Source organism: Symphalangus syndactylus, chromosome 5, assembly GCF_028878055.3.
Source record: "Symphalangus syndactylus isolate Jambi chromosome 5, NHGRI_mSymSyn1-v2.1_pri, whole genome shotgun sequence".
Lineage (NCBI taxonomy): Eukaryota > Metazoa > Chordata > Mammalia > Primates > Hylobatidae > Symphalangus > Symphalangus syndactylus.
In genome coordinates, this window is record NC_072427.2 from 113656561 (window position 1) to 113674171 (window position 17611).

Genomic DNA, 17611 nt, shown 5'->3' on the forward strand with positions numbered 1-17611 from the left:
TTAGTCTCCATTTGTTTACTTCTGCTCTAAGCTTTATTATTTCCATCCTACCAATTTTGGGTTTAGTTTGTTCTTGCTTTTCAAGTTTCTTTAAGTTGCACAGGTAATCTGTTTACTAGAAATCTTTCTTCATTTCTGATGCAGGCATTTATTGCCATGAACTTCTAGAACACTGTGTCCCATAGGTTTGGGTATAATGTGTCTCCATGCTCCTTTGTCCCTGTGAACTTTCTAATTACCCTTTTAATTTCTTCACTGACCCATTGGTTATTAGGGTGCATATTAACTTCCATGTATTTGTTGGTTTCTAACGTTTTTCTTGTTGTTGATTTCTAGTTTTATATAGTTGTGATCTGGTAAAATACTTGATATAATCTCTAACATATGATCTTTACTGGAGAATATTCCATGCACAGTTGAAAAGAATGTGTATTATGCAGCTGTTCATGTTCTGTAAATGTCCACGGTGTAGTTTAAGTTTCATGTTTCTAGATCATTTGTCTATTGTTAAAAGCGGGATGCTGAAGTCCCTACTATTGTTGTATTGGAGTCTATTTCCCCCTTTAAATCTAATAATATTTGCTTTATATATTTGGATGTTCTGGTGTTCGGTGCTTACATATTTACAGTTTTGCTTCTTGGCGAATTGATCCTTTTATTATTACATAATGACTTTGTCTCTTTTTACAGTTTTTGACTTAAGGTCTATTGTATCTAGTACAAGTATGGCTACTTCTGCTCACTTTTGGTTTGAATTTGCATGGGATATCTTTGTCCATCCCTTCACTTTCAGTCTATGTTTATATTTAACGATGAGGTGTGTCTCTTGTAGGCAACATATAGTTGGGTCTTTTTTTTTTAATCCATCCAGCTGCTCTATATTTTTTAATTGGGGAATTTAATCCACTTACATTCAAGGTTACTATTGATAAGTAATAATTTACTCATGCTAGTTTGTTTTCTCAATATTATGAAGATCCTTCGTCTGATTCTTCTCCTCTTGTTTACTTCTGTGGTTTGGTGGTTTTCTGTAATGCTAAGCTTTGTTTCCTTTCTCGTTTATCTATCTACTATAATTTTTCTTGTGGTTACCATGGAGATAACATAAAGAGTCTTATAGATACAACAGACTATTTTAAGCTAATAACAACTTAACTTTGGTCACACAAAAATAATCAAGACTTTTTCCCCTCACTCCCCTAACCCACCATCATTAGTGTTTTGATTGCTGTAATTTACATCTTTATCTTTTTTTTTTTTTTTTTGAAACAGTTTCGCTTTTGTTGCCCAGGCTGGAGTCCAATGGCTCCACCTCCCGAGTTCAAGCAATTCTCCTGTCTCATCCACCCAAGTAGCCTGGATTACAGGCATGCACCACCATGCTCAGCTAATTTTGTATTTTTAGTGGAGACAGGGTTTCTCCATGTTGATCAGGCTAGTCTCAAACTCCTGACCTCGGATGATCCACCAGCCTCAGCCTCCGAAAGTGCTGGGATTACAGGCGTGAGCCACCACACCCAGCCACATCTTTATCTTTCATGTGTTCCTTAGCCACTAATTGTAGCTGTTGATGTTTCTGACGTTTTTAACTTTAAACCTTCATATTAGAGGACTGAAGGAATTACACAGCACCATTATAGCACTGGGGTATTCTGAATATGATTATGGATTTACCTATTTTGATGAGTTTTGTATTTTCACACATTTTCATGATATTAATCATTCTTTCATTTCCTATTATTTCCTCTAAGTGTTTTTTGTAGGACCAATCCAGTGGTGATGAATTCCATCGCCTTTGCTTGTCTGGGAACGTCTCTATTTCTTTTTCTTTCTTTTTTTCTTTATTTTTTTTGAGATGGAGTCTCACTCTGTTGCCCAGGCTGGAGTGCAGTGGCACAATCTCGGCTCACTGCAAGCTCTGCCTCCTGGGTTCACGCCATTCTCCTGCCTCAGCCTCCCGAGTAGCTGGGACTACAGGCGCCCACCACCATGCTCGGCTAATTTTTTGTATTTTTTTTTTTTTTTAGTACAGACGGAGTTTCACCATGTTAGCCAAGATGGTCTCGATCTCCTGACCTCATGATCCGCCCGCTTCAGCCTCCTAAAGTGCTGAGATTACAGGCATGAGCTGCCGCGCCTGGCCCTTCTTTTTCATTTCTTAAGGATAGCACTGCCGGCTATATTCTCTGCTGACAGTTTTTATTTTTATTTTTATATTTTATTTTTATTTTTTCCCAGCACTGTGAATATGTCATCCCACTCTCTCCTGTCTTGTACAGTCTCTGCTGAGAAATGTACTGACAGTCTAATGGGAATTCCCATATACGTGACGTAATGTTTTTGTCTTACAGCTTTTAGAATTGTGTACCTTTGAGAAGATTTTGAGGGGTTGAATTTTATTGGGGATCTTTTCATTCCCAGATGTCCATAACTTCCCAAGACTTTCTTCCAAGAAGTGAAGGGCACAGGCAATCTATTTAACCAAATGGGTGGTCTACGCCTCTCTTCACTACTTCTTTCTCTGGCACTCCCATAATATGAATATAGGTTTGCTTAATGGTGTCTGCTAAGTCCTATGGGCTTTCTTCATTCTTGGTTATTCTTTTTTTTTTTCTTCCTCTGAATGGGTTATTTCAAAAGATCTGTCTTCAAGTTCAGAAATGTATTATTCTGCATGTCCTAGTCTGTTACTGTGGCTCTCAGTTGCATTTTTTTTTAATTTCATTCACCGAATTCCTCAAGCTCCAAGATTTCTGTTTTGTTCCTTTCCGTAATATCTATCTTCATTTAATTTCTCACTCAGCTAATGAATGTATTAATTTCGTTAAATTGTTGTATTCTCCTACAACTCAAAAGTTTCTTTAATGTCATTATTTTGAATTATTTTTCATGCATTTCATAAATATTCTTTTCTTTGGATTCTGTTACTAAAGATGCATTGTGGTGCCAGGTTTGGGGGTGACAGGTTTGCTTTTTCATGATTCTTCTGTCTCTATGTTGGTACCTGTGCATCTAATGGACAATTGCTTTTTCCAATTTTAATGAGCAGCTTTCATAGGAAGAGGTTTTTTCCTGTTGATGGGTCTTAGGGTGCTGACTGGAAATGGTGTGGTGGCTTTGGTTCAGGGTGGACTCAGTACTGTGGTGTCCAAACAGATTATTCAGCTAGAATCCTCACCTGCGGTATCCGTGATTATCTCAGTGACTTAGTATGCAGGAGCCCATGACTGTGGTGGCATGGTTTTTCTGGAGTTGGGGGCACCAGGCTGGTTGCTGGTCAGGCACATGCTTATGCAGCAGGCCAGAAAGGTTGTACGATTGTCTCTCCTGAATGGCAGGGTTACTGCTGGGCTGGCTATCAGGCCAGGGGTGGATGCATGCAGGTCTGGAGGCTGTGCATGACTCTGGTGATGTAGGGTTAAGCTGTGGAAAGAGTGCCTCCAAACCAGCTACTGGACTAAAGGTAGGAAATTGTGGCCCAGAAGCTGTGCAGAATCCTCCAGTGGTACAGGCAGACAACCTTTGCGCCAGCTGTTCAAGCTGGGAGCAAGTTCACACAGGCCCACTAGCTGTACACTGCTCTCTCCCTTGGGGTGGGGCCACCTCCAGGCCAGCTAGAGCCAGGGACAGATGTACACTAGCCTGGTGGCTGCATGGGGCTGCCCTGCCATGCAGGCACACCTGCTTCCCTGGGTAATAGGGAGCCTTGTGGGTTTAGGTATCAGGGCCCCAGTAGTGCCTTTGAGCCTAGGCTCCAAGTAGCCAAGGTATTAGTGCTAGAGGCACTTGTGTGAACTTTCTGGAATAAGGGCAATGCCTCTGGGATACAGGGTGGCTACTGGCCTCCAGGTCAGGAAGCACTCCAGATGTGGGCTTGGTTTCACAGTTGTGTCATCCCTTAGCTGCTTGGGTTGCAGGGGTGCAGGGTGTCAAAGAGGTTCCTGCTGTGGGGGAATGCAGCCACATGTACTTTCAGCAACTGTTTATGCTGGACTTGGGACCTGTGAGGACTGGGGAACTCTCTTGTAGCAGTGACTGCTGGCATCTGTGGTGGTGATGAGGACTGATGATTCTCAGCTTACCTCCTTCCTGTAGGAAGAGGAACCCCCTGGCTTTGATTCAATCCTGGCAGGGGAGACAGTATGGCAGAGGCAGGATACTTTGCTCTCCTCCCTGTAGAGCTATTCTTGACTCTATGCTCCACAGGGACTTTGCTGTTCTCCTGGTACTCTCCAGTGCATTTCCTCTGTCACTCCAAACAAAATAAACTTATTTGTTGTTTTGGTTCCTTTTTTGTGAGGGGAATGAGAGCCAAGCAACTCTAGTCGGCGATCTTGCTGACATCACTTCCCATCAGTCTTTTTAATTTTAGCCACCGTGATGGATGAGTGCTCTAATGTGTTCTTCAATGAGATGAACAGAATAAAGCTTTTGATCAAACTTGCACAACCCAGATCACCACCACTGCCACAATCTTAATACCCAAAACGGAATCACATCCACAATCATATACAGATTAAGGAACTCTATGTTTCTAACACAGAGGCTACCACTACTTGTCAGACATGTGTCTCCTACCAAAAGTTGACCTATGTATCTGGCCGTAGGAGAGCCCACATTGCATGGGGTGTGGCTCCTGCCACAGGGACGGCCTGATTACATCAACCAGTTGATCCCTCTTCCTGGGGATATCAGTGGTACCTCACTGTTGCTGATACTTTTTCAAGTTACACTGCTGCTGTTCATCAGTTACCTACAGCCACAACCTTGTAGCCCGGGAAACCAATCTGTGTCATATTTCTTACTTTTCCAGATCATCCATAACCTGACATAATGCATCTTAAACGGTTTGATGGTTATTCGATGGCCCTTCCATGCTCCTTAGCATCCACAAGTGGCTGGTATTATTGAGCACCGAAATCCTCCTCAAAGATCAATTTTAAAAGATTTCTAACTCTGCCTCTCTCATCCACTCCTGTTTCACACACCATCTTTAGGCAGTTCCCCTTCACAGCTGCTTCCTCAGTAATGATAAGGATAAAAAATGTAGGAGTTATATAGACCTATTTTAATAATTCAGAATTCCACCCTGACTATTTCTGGACATGATCCTTCTTTCTTTCCCCAGTGGCAACTCCAGGCTGAAGATAACAAGAAATAACTAGCTGAAACACAGAAATAATGAGGAAAAAAGAGAATCTGTAGTCTACTATTTCTTGAAATTGTTGAAGGTGCGTGCTCTTTGTAACAATTTTAGCTAGAAAACTTAGCACTATCTTCTAATGAGGCACTTCAAAGTTATTTCATGAGGCAAGCTATTTTCACAACAAATATGCCATAGACACAAACCAGTCACAATGTAGTTTATTAACAAATTTCAACTGTCCATACTCCACTTGTGTCCTGGCAGTGATAATCAAGAGATAATAAATATATCCAATTCTGACACTAAAAAGTATATAAAGAAATACTTTTAAAATGTTCTACTTAAAAAATTTTACGATGAAATGCATAAATGCCTAAACACAGGATTCTAAGATATAAAAAGATAGGCTTTATCTCATCAAATTACACACAATGTAATATCCTAATGTGTAACTTCACATTAAATTATGTCTCCTAAAATATAATAAGCAAATGATTCTGGAATTTTATTTGCAAAGATTTTCCCTATATCAACTTCAGTAATGAAGAAGGAGTTAATTTACTTTTAAGCATAATATATAAATGTCTTCCTTTTAAAACGCATCATTTTCTCTTTTGAATTTAGAGTTCTATACCTTAATAAACCCATAGGAGCAAATATATCCCTGATAATGTTTAGCTAGAACTCTCCATACCCTCTTTTTCTAATACAACATGATTTACATATAAGTTTATTAAATGCATATTTTGCACTGAACACCCATTTGTTCATTGTGGGTTATTGAATTTACACATAATTAATATGACTCTTTTACTTCTAGGGAGTATAGCTTTATGGCATGTTACATTATGCCAAATCTCTATGTCATCTACAAAAATAATATCTACCAAATATTTACTATTTTTAAATTACATTAAAATGTAAAAGACCTAGAATAAAAAAAAGCATTATCTGAAGAGACATTCTTTTGCCATTTTGGATAAAAACAACTCCAAAACAATAATATAACATATACATTGAACTGAATATCAAATTAGGAACAGCCTTCATCCCTTTTTATATTACCTTACTTTTATTATATAATTAGTACCTGTTGTTTTAATTAGAAAACACATTATAGAACTACTGATACTAATTGGGTATATAAGCTCACATACATTTTATATTCATATACTCATATAAATTCATATAAACAAAAATATTTTAAAAATTTTAAAATAAACAAAAAATTTTTAAAAATATTTGTATCAAGTATACATTATTTTTATAACCCTTTTCACATAAAATCATGCCCCATACATATGAAATCCAACTCATGTGTTTTGTATTTAAAATATTTCTCAAAGTAGGCAGGGTGCAGTGGCTCATGCCTGTAATCCCAGCACTTTGGGAGGCCGAGGCGGGTGGATCACGAGGTCAGGAGATCGAGACCATCCTGGCTAACATGGTGAAACCCCGTCTCTACTAAAAATACAAAAAAATTAGCCGGGCGTGGTGGCGGGCACCTGTAGTCCCAGCTACTCGGGATGCTGAGGCAGGAGAATGGCGTGAACCCGGGAGGCGGAGCTTGCAGTGAGCCGAGATCATGCCACTGCACTCCAGCCTGGGCGACAGAGCGAGACTCCGTCTCAAAAAAAATAAATAAATAAAAATAAAAATATATATATATATTTCTCAAAGTTTAAGTATTGTCGTTTTATAATTATTCAAGACAATTATGCATTGCAATACACATTTTAAAAAGAAAAAGCCCAATTCATATAATTTCTCAAATGCTTCAGAAAATAAGCCTAACTATGTATTTTTTGGTTTTCATTTAAAATTCCTGACAATAAATATTAGCCACAACTAATGAGAGGGACAATAGGGTTTAATTAGGTCTTTACATAATATAATGTCTTACAAAGTCGTTTCCCAAGTAACATTTAAAGACGTTAAAAAGTCGCACTAAGATAAAAAATTATACGTCTTTGCTAAACATAGCATTTTGAAACATTTCCTACCATACAGTAATCTCTGATTATTTGGAAAGAAATATCCTATTGATATTGTGCCAAGAAAAATTACCTGAGAAATTTGGTACATTCTGTTACCAAAGGACTATGTTAAAGGAAAAGAACATTAAAATCTTAAGATGCATCTGAGCTGTGTGCCTTTGGAAAAAGCACATTTAACCTCTTGCAAGCTAAATTTCTTCTTCAGCAACATAGAGTTACCACTGCCTTCAAATAGTTGTTTAGAGGATTACAGTTAGTCATAACTTAATGGCTTATTAAATTATTGTATCTCCATCTTTAGAGGTATTATGAAAACCAAATGTATCTTTTAGTCCTTAGATGAATCAAACTGTTTCAAACTACAAAGTTTTGGTTATTAAATTAAAAACTGCATTCTAGCACACCTCTTGAAGCCCTGCCCATTTATTTGAACAATATATATAAGCATATTATCATGCCGTAGATCAGAGGTCGGCAAACCACAGCCGAGGGGACAAATCCAACTGGCTGCCTTTGTAAATCAAGATTTATTAGGATACAGCCAAGCTCATTATATTATGTATCAGCTATAGCTGCTTTTGCGTTATGACACCAGAGCTGAATAGCTATAACAGAAACCCTATAGCCAACAAAGCCAAAAATATTTACTATTAGCCCTTTACAGAAAAAGGATGCTGACCCTTGCTATAAATTGTTATAAATTGGACAGTGCATCCAAAAAAGATAGGGGAAGAAAAAAAATGAAAGAAATATTAAAATATGCACCTAAATGTAATCCCTCATAACACCATCCCAAAATCTTAAAAATCTAAACCCAAATGCAATCAAAACTAAATATGAAGATTTGGTTACATAAAATTTAAAAATACACAAGCATATTACTAGTTTAGAGTAACAAAGTATATCTTATTACCTCTTAAAATTAATTTAACCCAATTAATGATTTCTATTTTTAAAAGTACTTATATCTGCTTTATATAAATTATGTTTTTACCTGCTAATGGCTTGTTCCTCATCAGTTATTCCAGTCTCCCTGAATGCCCTGTTTGATTCGGCCAAACTCAAGGCAATTGCTCTCTGAAGATCATCTTTATCATCTCCAGTGAGATCAATCACATCTGAAAAGCAAAACTATCTTTCTCAAAATTAAAAGTAAAACAAAATGAAAGGTAATTTTTATTATGGAGACTTTATATCCAATAAACTCTTTAAACCAGTCAGTACCAACTAATTTTGTATTTCTAAAAGCCTATCTAAAAATAAATGCAAACATATTTTTAACTGGTCATACTCAGTAACTCAATTATTTTTTTGATAAAATATACCTAAAGCAGTAAGCAGAAATATATTTCACTGTAGAAGAATCTCCGTATTTCCTGTGAGGTCTCTTATTAAAAGCTAATAAGCAGAAAGATGCTGAGAATGGTTTATCAACAAAAATTGAAATCAATACAATTAAACATTTACATTTCCGCTTTCTGAAGTTAACCCAATTACATACGCATTATATTCTGTCCATACTACTACTGTCTAGACATTATCAAATTACAGTAATTAACAATGAACCCTTAAAAACTGATGTTTCAGAAACTAACCACAGATGTACATTTACATATACATTTTTTAAATTCTGAAAGAATGTGCCAAACTATTAACAGTGGTTAACTCTGAGGAAAGGAGTTATAGGAGGAAGAAGTATAAGAATCTTACACTTTCTATTTAAATACTTCTATACAATCTGAATTGTTTAATAAATATGCAGTCCTTTTAATTTAAAACAAGATTCTCATTTCACAAAAATGAAATATACAAGTGAATGAAACAAGCCCTCTTCTAACAAAAAAAATAGCCTTAATGCTATTAAGTATTAATTCTTTTTCCAAAAAAGGTTACAACTAACACCGCCTTCAATGAAAATGACTTTTAATCCAATTTCCCAATATATATTGGTCAATTTCCCTAAACCAGATGATGCCAATGATAAATACTCCCATTATCATTTAAGCAATGATAGAAACCATGGTATATTGCTAAGTAGGGAAGTGGTAACAGGTTACAAAACAATATGAACAGAAAGAGAAACTATCTGTTATTATCTTTGCATGGTTGGGATTATGCTTATTTGTATTTTGGACACGTTTTGCCTTTATTTTACTTATTTGTATTTTAAATTTTATTTTTTAGAGACAGGGTCTCACTGTGTCACCCAGGCTAGAGGGCAGTGGCATGATCACAGCTCACTGCAATCTCAAACTCCTGAGTTCCAGTGATCCTCCCACCCCAACCTCCAGAGTAGCTAGGACTACAGGCATGTACCACTTGGCTAATTTTCTTTTTAATTTTTTGTAGACACAAGGTTTTGCGTGTTGCCCAGGCTGGTGTATTTTAGACATGTTAAAAATGTTTTCTTTGTAATCATACAATTTTAGAAGAGGAAAAAAAACAAACAAGATAGAGGATGGGGAGGATAAGGTGGCTTTATTTTACCATATGGCTATAAGGTTTTACATAGATACTAGAAAAACATATATTTAATGAAAAAAAGTAATGTATATTGATGTTTTCCAGAGTCTACTTCTATTCTCATCCACACGTTCTCCAAATAGTAGCTTGTAAGAAGATTTAAAATATTAGAAAGGATACCTGATCATGGAAGTGGTGGTATTTTTTTTAATGTCTTTAGAGAGTATAATAAAACCTCACAAAAGTGTATTAAGTAGAGCCCCCCATAAATGCAAGCAAGTGAAAATTGTGAAAGAGTTATACAGCATAGTAATTGAAATGGTGAATCACTTTACAGACAACAGCAGGCCACAGGTTTTACAAGTCTGGTTACAAAATCCAAGTCCACCCAGACCACAGCTGAAGATGAGTGTAACCCAGAACTGTATAGTTGAGCATAAATACTGACGAAGCAGCGAGGATAAAAAGGTATGGAATGCCTCATAAAAATGAAAGCTATCTTGGTTATTAAAATGGCTAGAACTTAGGTCTAAGTAAAGAAAGGATAATGAAAAGTGGAAAAAATTTGAAAATCACAGAGAAGCAGAAAAACAGGGTTTAGGTATGTGATTAATTAGCGGTCAGATTCCATTATGTCGTTCTCCTAAGTTTACTTTCTTCAATTATAGAAACTAAACATAAAAAAAAAAAAAAAAAACTAGAAAAACTATCTTCCTTATTCACTGGCAGTTAGGGTTTTGGATGAAACTTAGGCCTCATCCATTAGAATGCACTAACATGAGATATGGAAGGCAGAGTGCGGCGGGGCCAGGGGGGAAGCCATTATCCTGTTGCCTTTGGCTGTTTTCTCTAGCGTGATTGAAAAGATTTAAGTTGTTCCACAGTATTCCAGACTCCAATTTCCAGCCTTAAGAATGTCAAGAGATGGAATATAAGTGGCAACTAGACTTTGCATTCCAATCTCCAGGCACAGCTCAGTGGCAGTTACCTAATCCTGGCTTCCTGTTTCCTGGGCTGCAGCTATAGAAGTATGTTCTTGAACTCAGTAGTCCTAGAGGCCGCTTTCCTAACTGTGACAGAAGTAGCTGCTTCCCTGACTGGTCAGTCCTGCAATGATGTAGGAGTCATTTCAGAAGGCTGAGCTAGAGCGTTCCTCCAGTCCTTCCAGTGATTTTTAAAGAACCTAATCCCCTGTATTAAATTCCTTATTTGAGAATTTCTAGAATGTTTACTTGTATCATGACTGACAAGTAAAACAAATGGGCTATAGCTGAAACTAATTTAAAAATAGCAACTACTTACACTTACAGCTTTTCCTAATTTATCAATTGTAATTCAAGCAACAAAAAAGCAAAAAAACAAGATGGGTTTTTTTGAATGAAATCACTGAAATTCTGAGAAATGAAGCACATCGTAAGAAGCGAGAATGGTGCACAGGCTTCAAAATTTAAGTCTTCTAACTCTTAAATCCAGTGATCTTTCTGCCTTACTAGCAGTTCTTCAAACATGGTCCACTGATCCTTGGGGTCCCCAGGGCCCCTTTGAAAAAAGGGAGGAAGGTCCTTAAATAAAAAAATAATAATACTCAGATATTATTTGCCTTTTGTACTATAGCCACGTTTGCACCAATGATGCAAGACAATATTGAATAAAACTGCTGCATCTTAGCACAAATCAAGGCAGCAGCACCAAGTTGTGTAATTCACTGTATTAGTCACAAATATACACACTCACCTTTAAACAGAAGCCAAGCCAGTTTCTTTTAGAATTATGTTCTTGGCGAAAAGATTAAACCTAATTTTATTAAACCTCAAACCTTGATTTATGTTTAATTCTAACATAAGAAGTACACGTAAAGTACTTCTGCGATATATCCAGAGTATGCTGTTGCTAACAACTAGTGTAAAATGAGTTACAAGCTAAACTGATTTTTCCCATGGAATGCAATTTTTATTTAAAAGAAAAACTAACAAACTACAAACTAGAATTATTCAGACTTCAGTATTTAGCAAATGTTGTCTGGAAAAAGAAAGTGAGCCTGTTGCTTTAAGGAAAACAAATGTATCTGTTGACAATGATTAATATGGAATTTTCAAACAAAAATCTAAACTTCGAAAAACTTGTTTCTACCACTGTGAGCGTGATATCTTCTCAATACTTAAAGGCTTGTATATGAGTGGTGATAGTAACAAATTCAACTTTTTCTTATAATAGACATTCTTCAAGCACTTAAAAAGAAATCTTTTCAAATTACCAATGCAGTGTTACAAAATCATGTATGGGTAAAAGATCCATCCAAAAAGCAAGAAACATTAATAGATTTTAATGCAACATAATATGAAAAGGTTGTTGATACCACCATAGAATAACTGATGTGATTTCGAATTCCACATTGCAACTAATCTTTAAGAAATTACCATCTGTTAAGTTTGGGTACAGCATTAAAAAGAATATCCATTATTATCTGATTATCAGTTAAAATACTCCTCCCTTTTCTAAATTATTATCTGTGTAAAGCCAGATTTTCTTCACAAACTTCAACCAAAACAACTTATTGCAATAGAATGGCAAACCTTCAGAAGCACACTGGAGACTCTAGCTCTCCTCTAATACCGCAGACATTCAAGACTTGCAACAATGTAAAGCAATCTACTCTTCTCACCATTTTGTTTCAGCAAATGTGTTTTTCATAAAATATGTTATTCAAACACAATAGATTGACATTTTAATATGAACTAATAGCCTAAGCTTTTCTCAGTTTTAATTTCTAAAATAGTAAATTTTATGTACCCAAAAGCGCTGAGGTCCTCAATAATTTTTATGAGTGTAAAGGGGTCCTGAGAGCAAAAATAACAAGAATCACCATTTACTCCATGTTCTTAGACATGTTTTTTATGAAACAAATCATAATTGAAAATGGTTTTCTTTGGTTTTTACAATGTGATTCAAAATTTTTTGAAATAACTGGCAAAAGATAAAGATTAGGAGATTGTATGTGTACAATAATAGGTATTTCTTCCCTCATGCTCTGGGAGGAAAAAAATAAAAAACCAGAAGACCTGGTTACACGATTCCTGCATGGCAATAATCATTGTGACACAGCCAGAGTGTAGTAGAAGTAGTAGTAGCAGCTCTCTTTAGATAGAATATTCACTCTCCATTTGCCCCCACCCCCAACTTGGCCAGCCACACACACTCACATTACCTTCCTTGCCCTTGCATCCTTGCATATCCGTAAAAGGATAAAGCTGCTTGTGGCTAGAATGACTATACTAAATGGCTCCAGCCACTCCAGCCTCTCCTAGCATCTCCAACAGCGGAGGGTTCAGTATACAGGCACATCTGTACCCCAGATGGGAATTTGAGCCTCCAATCCCTGGTATAGAGGAATAGTAGTCTTTAATGCTGGAAAAGTTGGTTGAGACCAGAGACTAACAATCCTTAACTGAAAAGCTGGGACTTCTTCCTTTAAGCAATGGAGGAGGTTTATTTATTATTTTAATTTCATTATAATTGTAACAATTTTCTCCATGATCTTCCTATTATTCCATAAAGCTGCTTCTTTTCACAGGGTATTTTAGAACAATATGACAATCCCGAAAGATAGCTGAATCCTGAAAGATCCCTCACATACGGCCCTCACATACAATCCTGAAAGATGCCTCACATATCAAATGCAATCCTGAAAGATACCTCACATACCAAATTCGCATGACTTTAAGACCAGTAAAAGAAAGTAAAATGTTATTTCAACAGACTGGTTAAACCCAATTTATTCTTTTTCTGGACTTAGTGGAATAATGATTTGTGTAAAACATGTAATGAATTACCAATTTATAATAAAAACTAGCGCTCAGATATTCTCACATGCTTACAAAAGAAACAGAATAAGTTTGGCTGTAAACAACTTCTAACTGGTAAAAGTCAGTTATAAAAAATTAGCCTTTGTAGAACTTCCATCTCAATGCCAGAGCATTATTAATATTCTCATATCTGTGTCATGGCAAGACCTTGGTAAAACACTAAAAACATTATTTTTAACCAACCCTCCCTCTAGTATCGGCGTGAACACAATTCAACAGCACACACATGGGAACAGTTAGCTGGGTGCCACTGTATAAAATCATGTTACAAATGCATCTAAGCAGTAATCTACATTTTTATGAGAGTCCAAATTAAAACATTTTTCCTGTAAAGTGAGAAATAGATACCAAAACATGATACTCATCCTACTATATCTTTCACTTTCAAAGGAATACCATTTGAGTAAAACTTATACACCAACTACCAAACATTTCTCTGCTAACTCCAAAATACATGCTAGTCATCAACTTATCAACGAACTAGACTTCAAACAAAATATATGCATTGTTCATAACTCATAATTCACTTTCCCATGAAAATACTATATTAAATAGGAACGTGAATTACATAAGTGAATCTTACTTGAACCTCAGGTTTCTAAGTAAGTTCACAAAAGCCTAGTTGGCCCATAATCTAGCTGAACTATTATATATGTAAATATTTTGAATTCAAAAGCAAAAAAGAGTTCTTCCATTGTTTTCCTTATCTGCACAGGCTAAACCAAGAGGAAATACTTTTTAAAAAAAAAAAAAAAAGCCAAGTTTATATTTACTGTCAGCAAAGATTTCTAAGAAAGGGAGTGTAAGAGCAGAAGAAAAATTGGGTAGTGAAGAGTTTGAGAAGCATTGCAATAAGAATATGTAGCAGGGCAGGAGTAACTGAAGGGAAAAGTCTACATACAAAAACTGACAGATCTGCAAACCAAATGGTTGTTTTGGGAGATTGACAGAACAGCTATTAAAAGAAAAAAACAAAACAATACCCTGGACCACCAGAAGAATGGAAATACCCTTAAGAAAAAAAGGCAAATATGAACATCAGGATGTGCAGCAAGAGATCAGAAATGAGAATACTGCCATTCCTACCCTCACTCATTCAGCTTCAACAAGGCTGTATCCTCACTATTCATCTCGAGGGCCAACACACTGCTGCATCAGGTCCTGGCCTGGGATGCACAACTTTCAGAGAGCCAAAAGTTCATGCTCACACTTCGCTCAGGTATCTATACAAATATGAGCTCTTCCACACTACCTAAAATCACATATTATCCTACGCCCAGCCGACAAGCACACCCCCATCACTTGTTTGTCTATGTCCAGGTCTACTGTTATTCAAATATGAGCTCTTCCACACTACCTAAAATCACATATTATCCTATGCCCAGCCCACAAGCACACCCCCATCACTTCTTTGTCTACGTCCAGGTCTACTGTTCTTCATGAACTACTTATTACTATCTGATACTGTTTGTTTACTGTGTACTGTCTTTCCTCTAGGTAAACTGAGGCTCTGTATGCTTTCTTAATGGTCTATAAAAGTACTTGCTACATATTAGACAATAAATATTTGTTAAAGAAATACAGAATAGAGATAAAAACTGGTGAGTCATCTTCATAATGGCACTAATTAGAAGATGAGAACATATCTTTTATATATTCAAAATTTTTTCAAGTGAAAGGGCAGACAGCATAGTAAGGTATCATGTTGCAAGAATCTTAAAAGCCAGAAGACATAAACAATATAAATTGTTTCCCACTCCACTCTCCCATTCTCCCTTGCTCTCAGCTTCCTTCAGATGTTCCTACTTTTCCAATATTCTCACTGTTAAACTCAGATTCTCTAACACAGTGTTGTAAATTAGAACTTTCTGTGATGATGGAAATGTAGCATTATCTGCACTGATCTGGTAGCCACCAGAATTACACATTTAAAGTGCAACTGAGAAACTGAATTTCAATATTATTTCATTTTAATTGCCATGTGTGACTAGTGGCAACTATATTGAACAGCTCAGCTTTAAATGGTCTAGTTCTGTTTTTAATAATAGCTGCTAAAATCACAGTGGCAGCAGTGGTAAGTAAGGAAAATGAGTAGTAAGGGAGTCATTCCAGAGTTTTGTCATTAATTCTACTACGTTTTTCAATTTTTATTGTGAAAAAAAGTAAAATTAATCTCCCATGTTAGTCAACAGAAGTACAAAAACCATGGCTATTATTCTAACCCAAAACTAAAGAAAATTCATCAAGTTATACAAGTAATTCTACAGTTCATATCTAATAAAATGCACCTAATCAATTTGAATCACCTAATTGCACCTATCAGTTGGAACTCATTTTCACACCATTTAGCATCTCAGTTTTTAGGCTTCATCTTGACTTTCTGTGAGTCATCAAAAATCGTTTTACATATTAGAAATTCCTAGGAAAAAACTGAAGTTACTTGGGAAATGGGAAAAGTATCAGTGTTCAATTAATAATATCCTAAACTGTTTAGCATAAGTGAATTATCCTAAGAATAAAAGCACTAGAATTGGATCTATTTATCACAGTTTAAATCACTATTACTGTGGCCACGCAAGATAGCCATAACTAGAATTCTAGGATAGAACCTCAAGGTTTTTCTCCCTTTCTATGTCATCTTTTCAAATTCAAGGTGTTTTAGAAAAAAAACAAAAAACACAGCTTATAAATTTTTGAAGAATCTTACCACCTAACACTCATTTCAAGTCTTATACCAATTTCTCTAAAACTTAAGTCAATATGTGGCATTACTTTCTGTGTTAAAATTACCTACCCAAATCCCTCATCTTTTGATTGCTCAATTGTAGCACATCTTGTTCGGGAGAGCATATACTGTTTTTTTCCTGTTTTAAAAATGTTCAAAAGAATTTAATGGTCACAAAATAAAAAGTATTACTGTTAGATTTCAAAATGGGGCAAAAGCCCTGTATGGTCATGTCTATGACAGAGTTTGCCATGACACAAAAACTTGGCAGAACCTCTTCTCTGACTATTAATCACACCTATAATGCTCAATACCTGGCATTGTGTCCTGGTCTCATTTTCATTTGTGTTTTTGACAGCAAAACTCCAAAACAATTTTATTCTCAATTTAAGCCAGGGACAAGAGGCACTCATTTGACAATCTATAATATTTGATCTGGACAGGAAGTCCAAATAATAAAAAAAGTTACCTAGAATGTTTGCTAATTACAGTACAAATGATTTGGGCTTTTTCCCAGAATTCAACAGAATTACAGTATGGAATGTAATCAAGTAAAGACATCAGGTGTACGACTTCTAAACTCTTTTTTACGCAGAGCACTAGATTTCTTTGATATGTCTCCTTTTTCTCTCAAAAGTGAAAGGTAAAAAATACGCCAAAACGGCATATAATTGTCCTACTATTGAAAATATATTTACTTCCTCAATATTAAAGGAAGGCTCACAAATTGTTTTTCAAATCCAGTGACATAATATAGTTTAGCCTCTGACACACCAGGTATGCATAAACAAAAATTTCTCCGTATGCCCCAAATATAACTTCCATGTGATATTAGTTTAAAAACTATATTTTTCTAGTCAGCAAAAAAAAAAAAAAAGTTTATTCCTTCTAAAAGAAATAGTCCATTGTAAACAGTGATATTCTAGCTAATACCAACAAAGAGGTATATGTATTTGGTATTAGAGATTTTTATTTCAGAAGACAGACGTTTTGTCAGCACTGCAACCAAGTGTATCACTTAAAGTTAGCATGACTGTTTCTGCTTTAGCCCTGGTTTTGAGATTTTATACCTAAAAAAAGAAGAATGGAAAAAAACTGAAAATAAAAATCCCTGCCATATTTGAAAGAATTAAGTGAAACTGTGGTCAACCTTTAAATAACAATGTATTTCACACAAAATGGAGAAAGTGCTCAAAAAGGGTTTTTATAGCTACAACAATCCCTTAAAAACTCACACTCTGATCTATTCTTCTACATTCCTACAGCAGTTAGGTAGATTTTTTTAAATAGAGGCCTGCATTTGAATATATATCCATTTGTAATTATTCTGTCTTTCCTTCCCACATGTTTTACCACTTCTTCCAAGAATTAAAAATACACGACTTCATTTCTTCTCAACAGTAACTGCACAGTCACT

The 17611-nt window shown here is 35.9% G+C and overlaps 1 protein-coding gene across 6 annotated transcripts in view; it reads right to left on the reverse strand.

Annotated features, from left to right (window-relative positions):
* Positions 1 to 17611, reverse strand: part of USP25 (ubiquitin specific peptidase 25) — a 162357-nt gene that overhangs the window by 103505 nt on the left and 41241 nt on the right. For all 6 annotated transcript variants that reach the window (XM_055279312.2, XM_055279310.2, XM_055279311.2 and 3 more), the window contains exon 4: positions 8138 to 8261. In XM_055279312.2, the coding sequence (XP_055135287.1) occupies positions 8138 to 8261 (124 nt within the window). The remainder of the gene's footprint in view (positions 1 to 8137; positions 8262 to 17611) is intronic.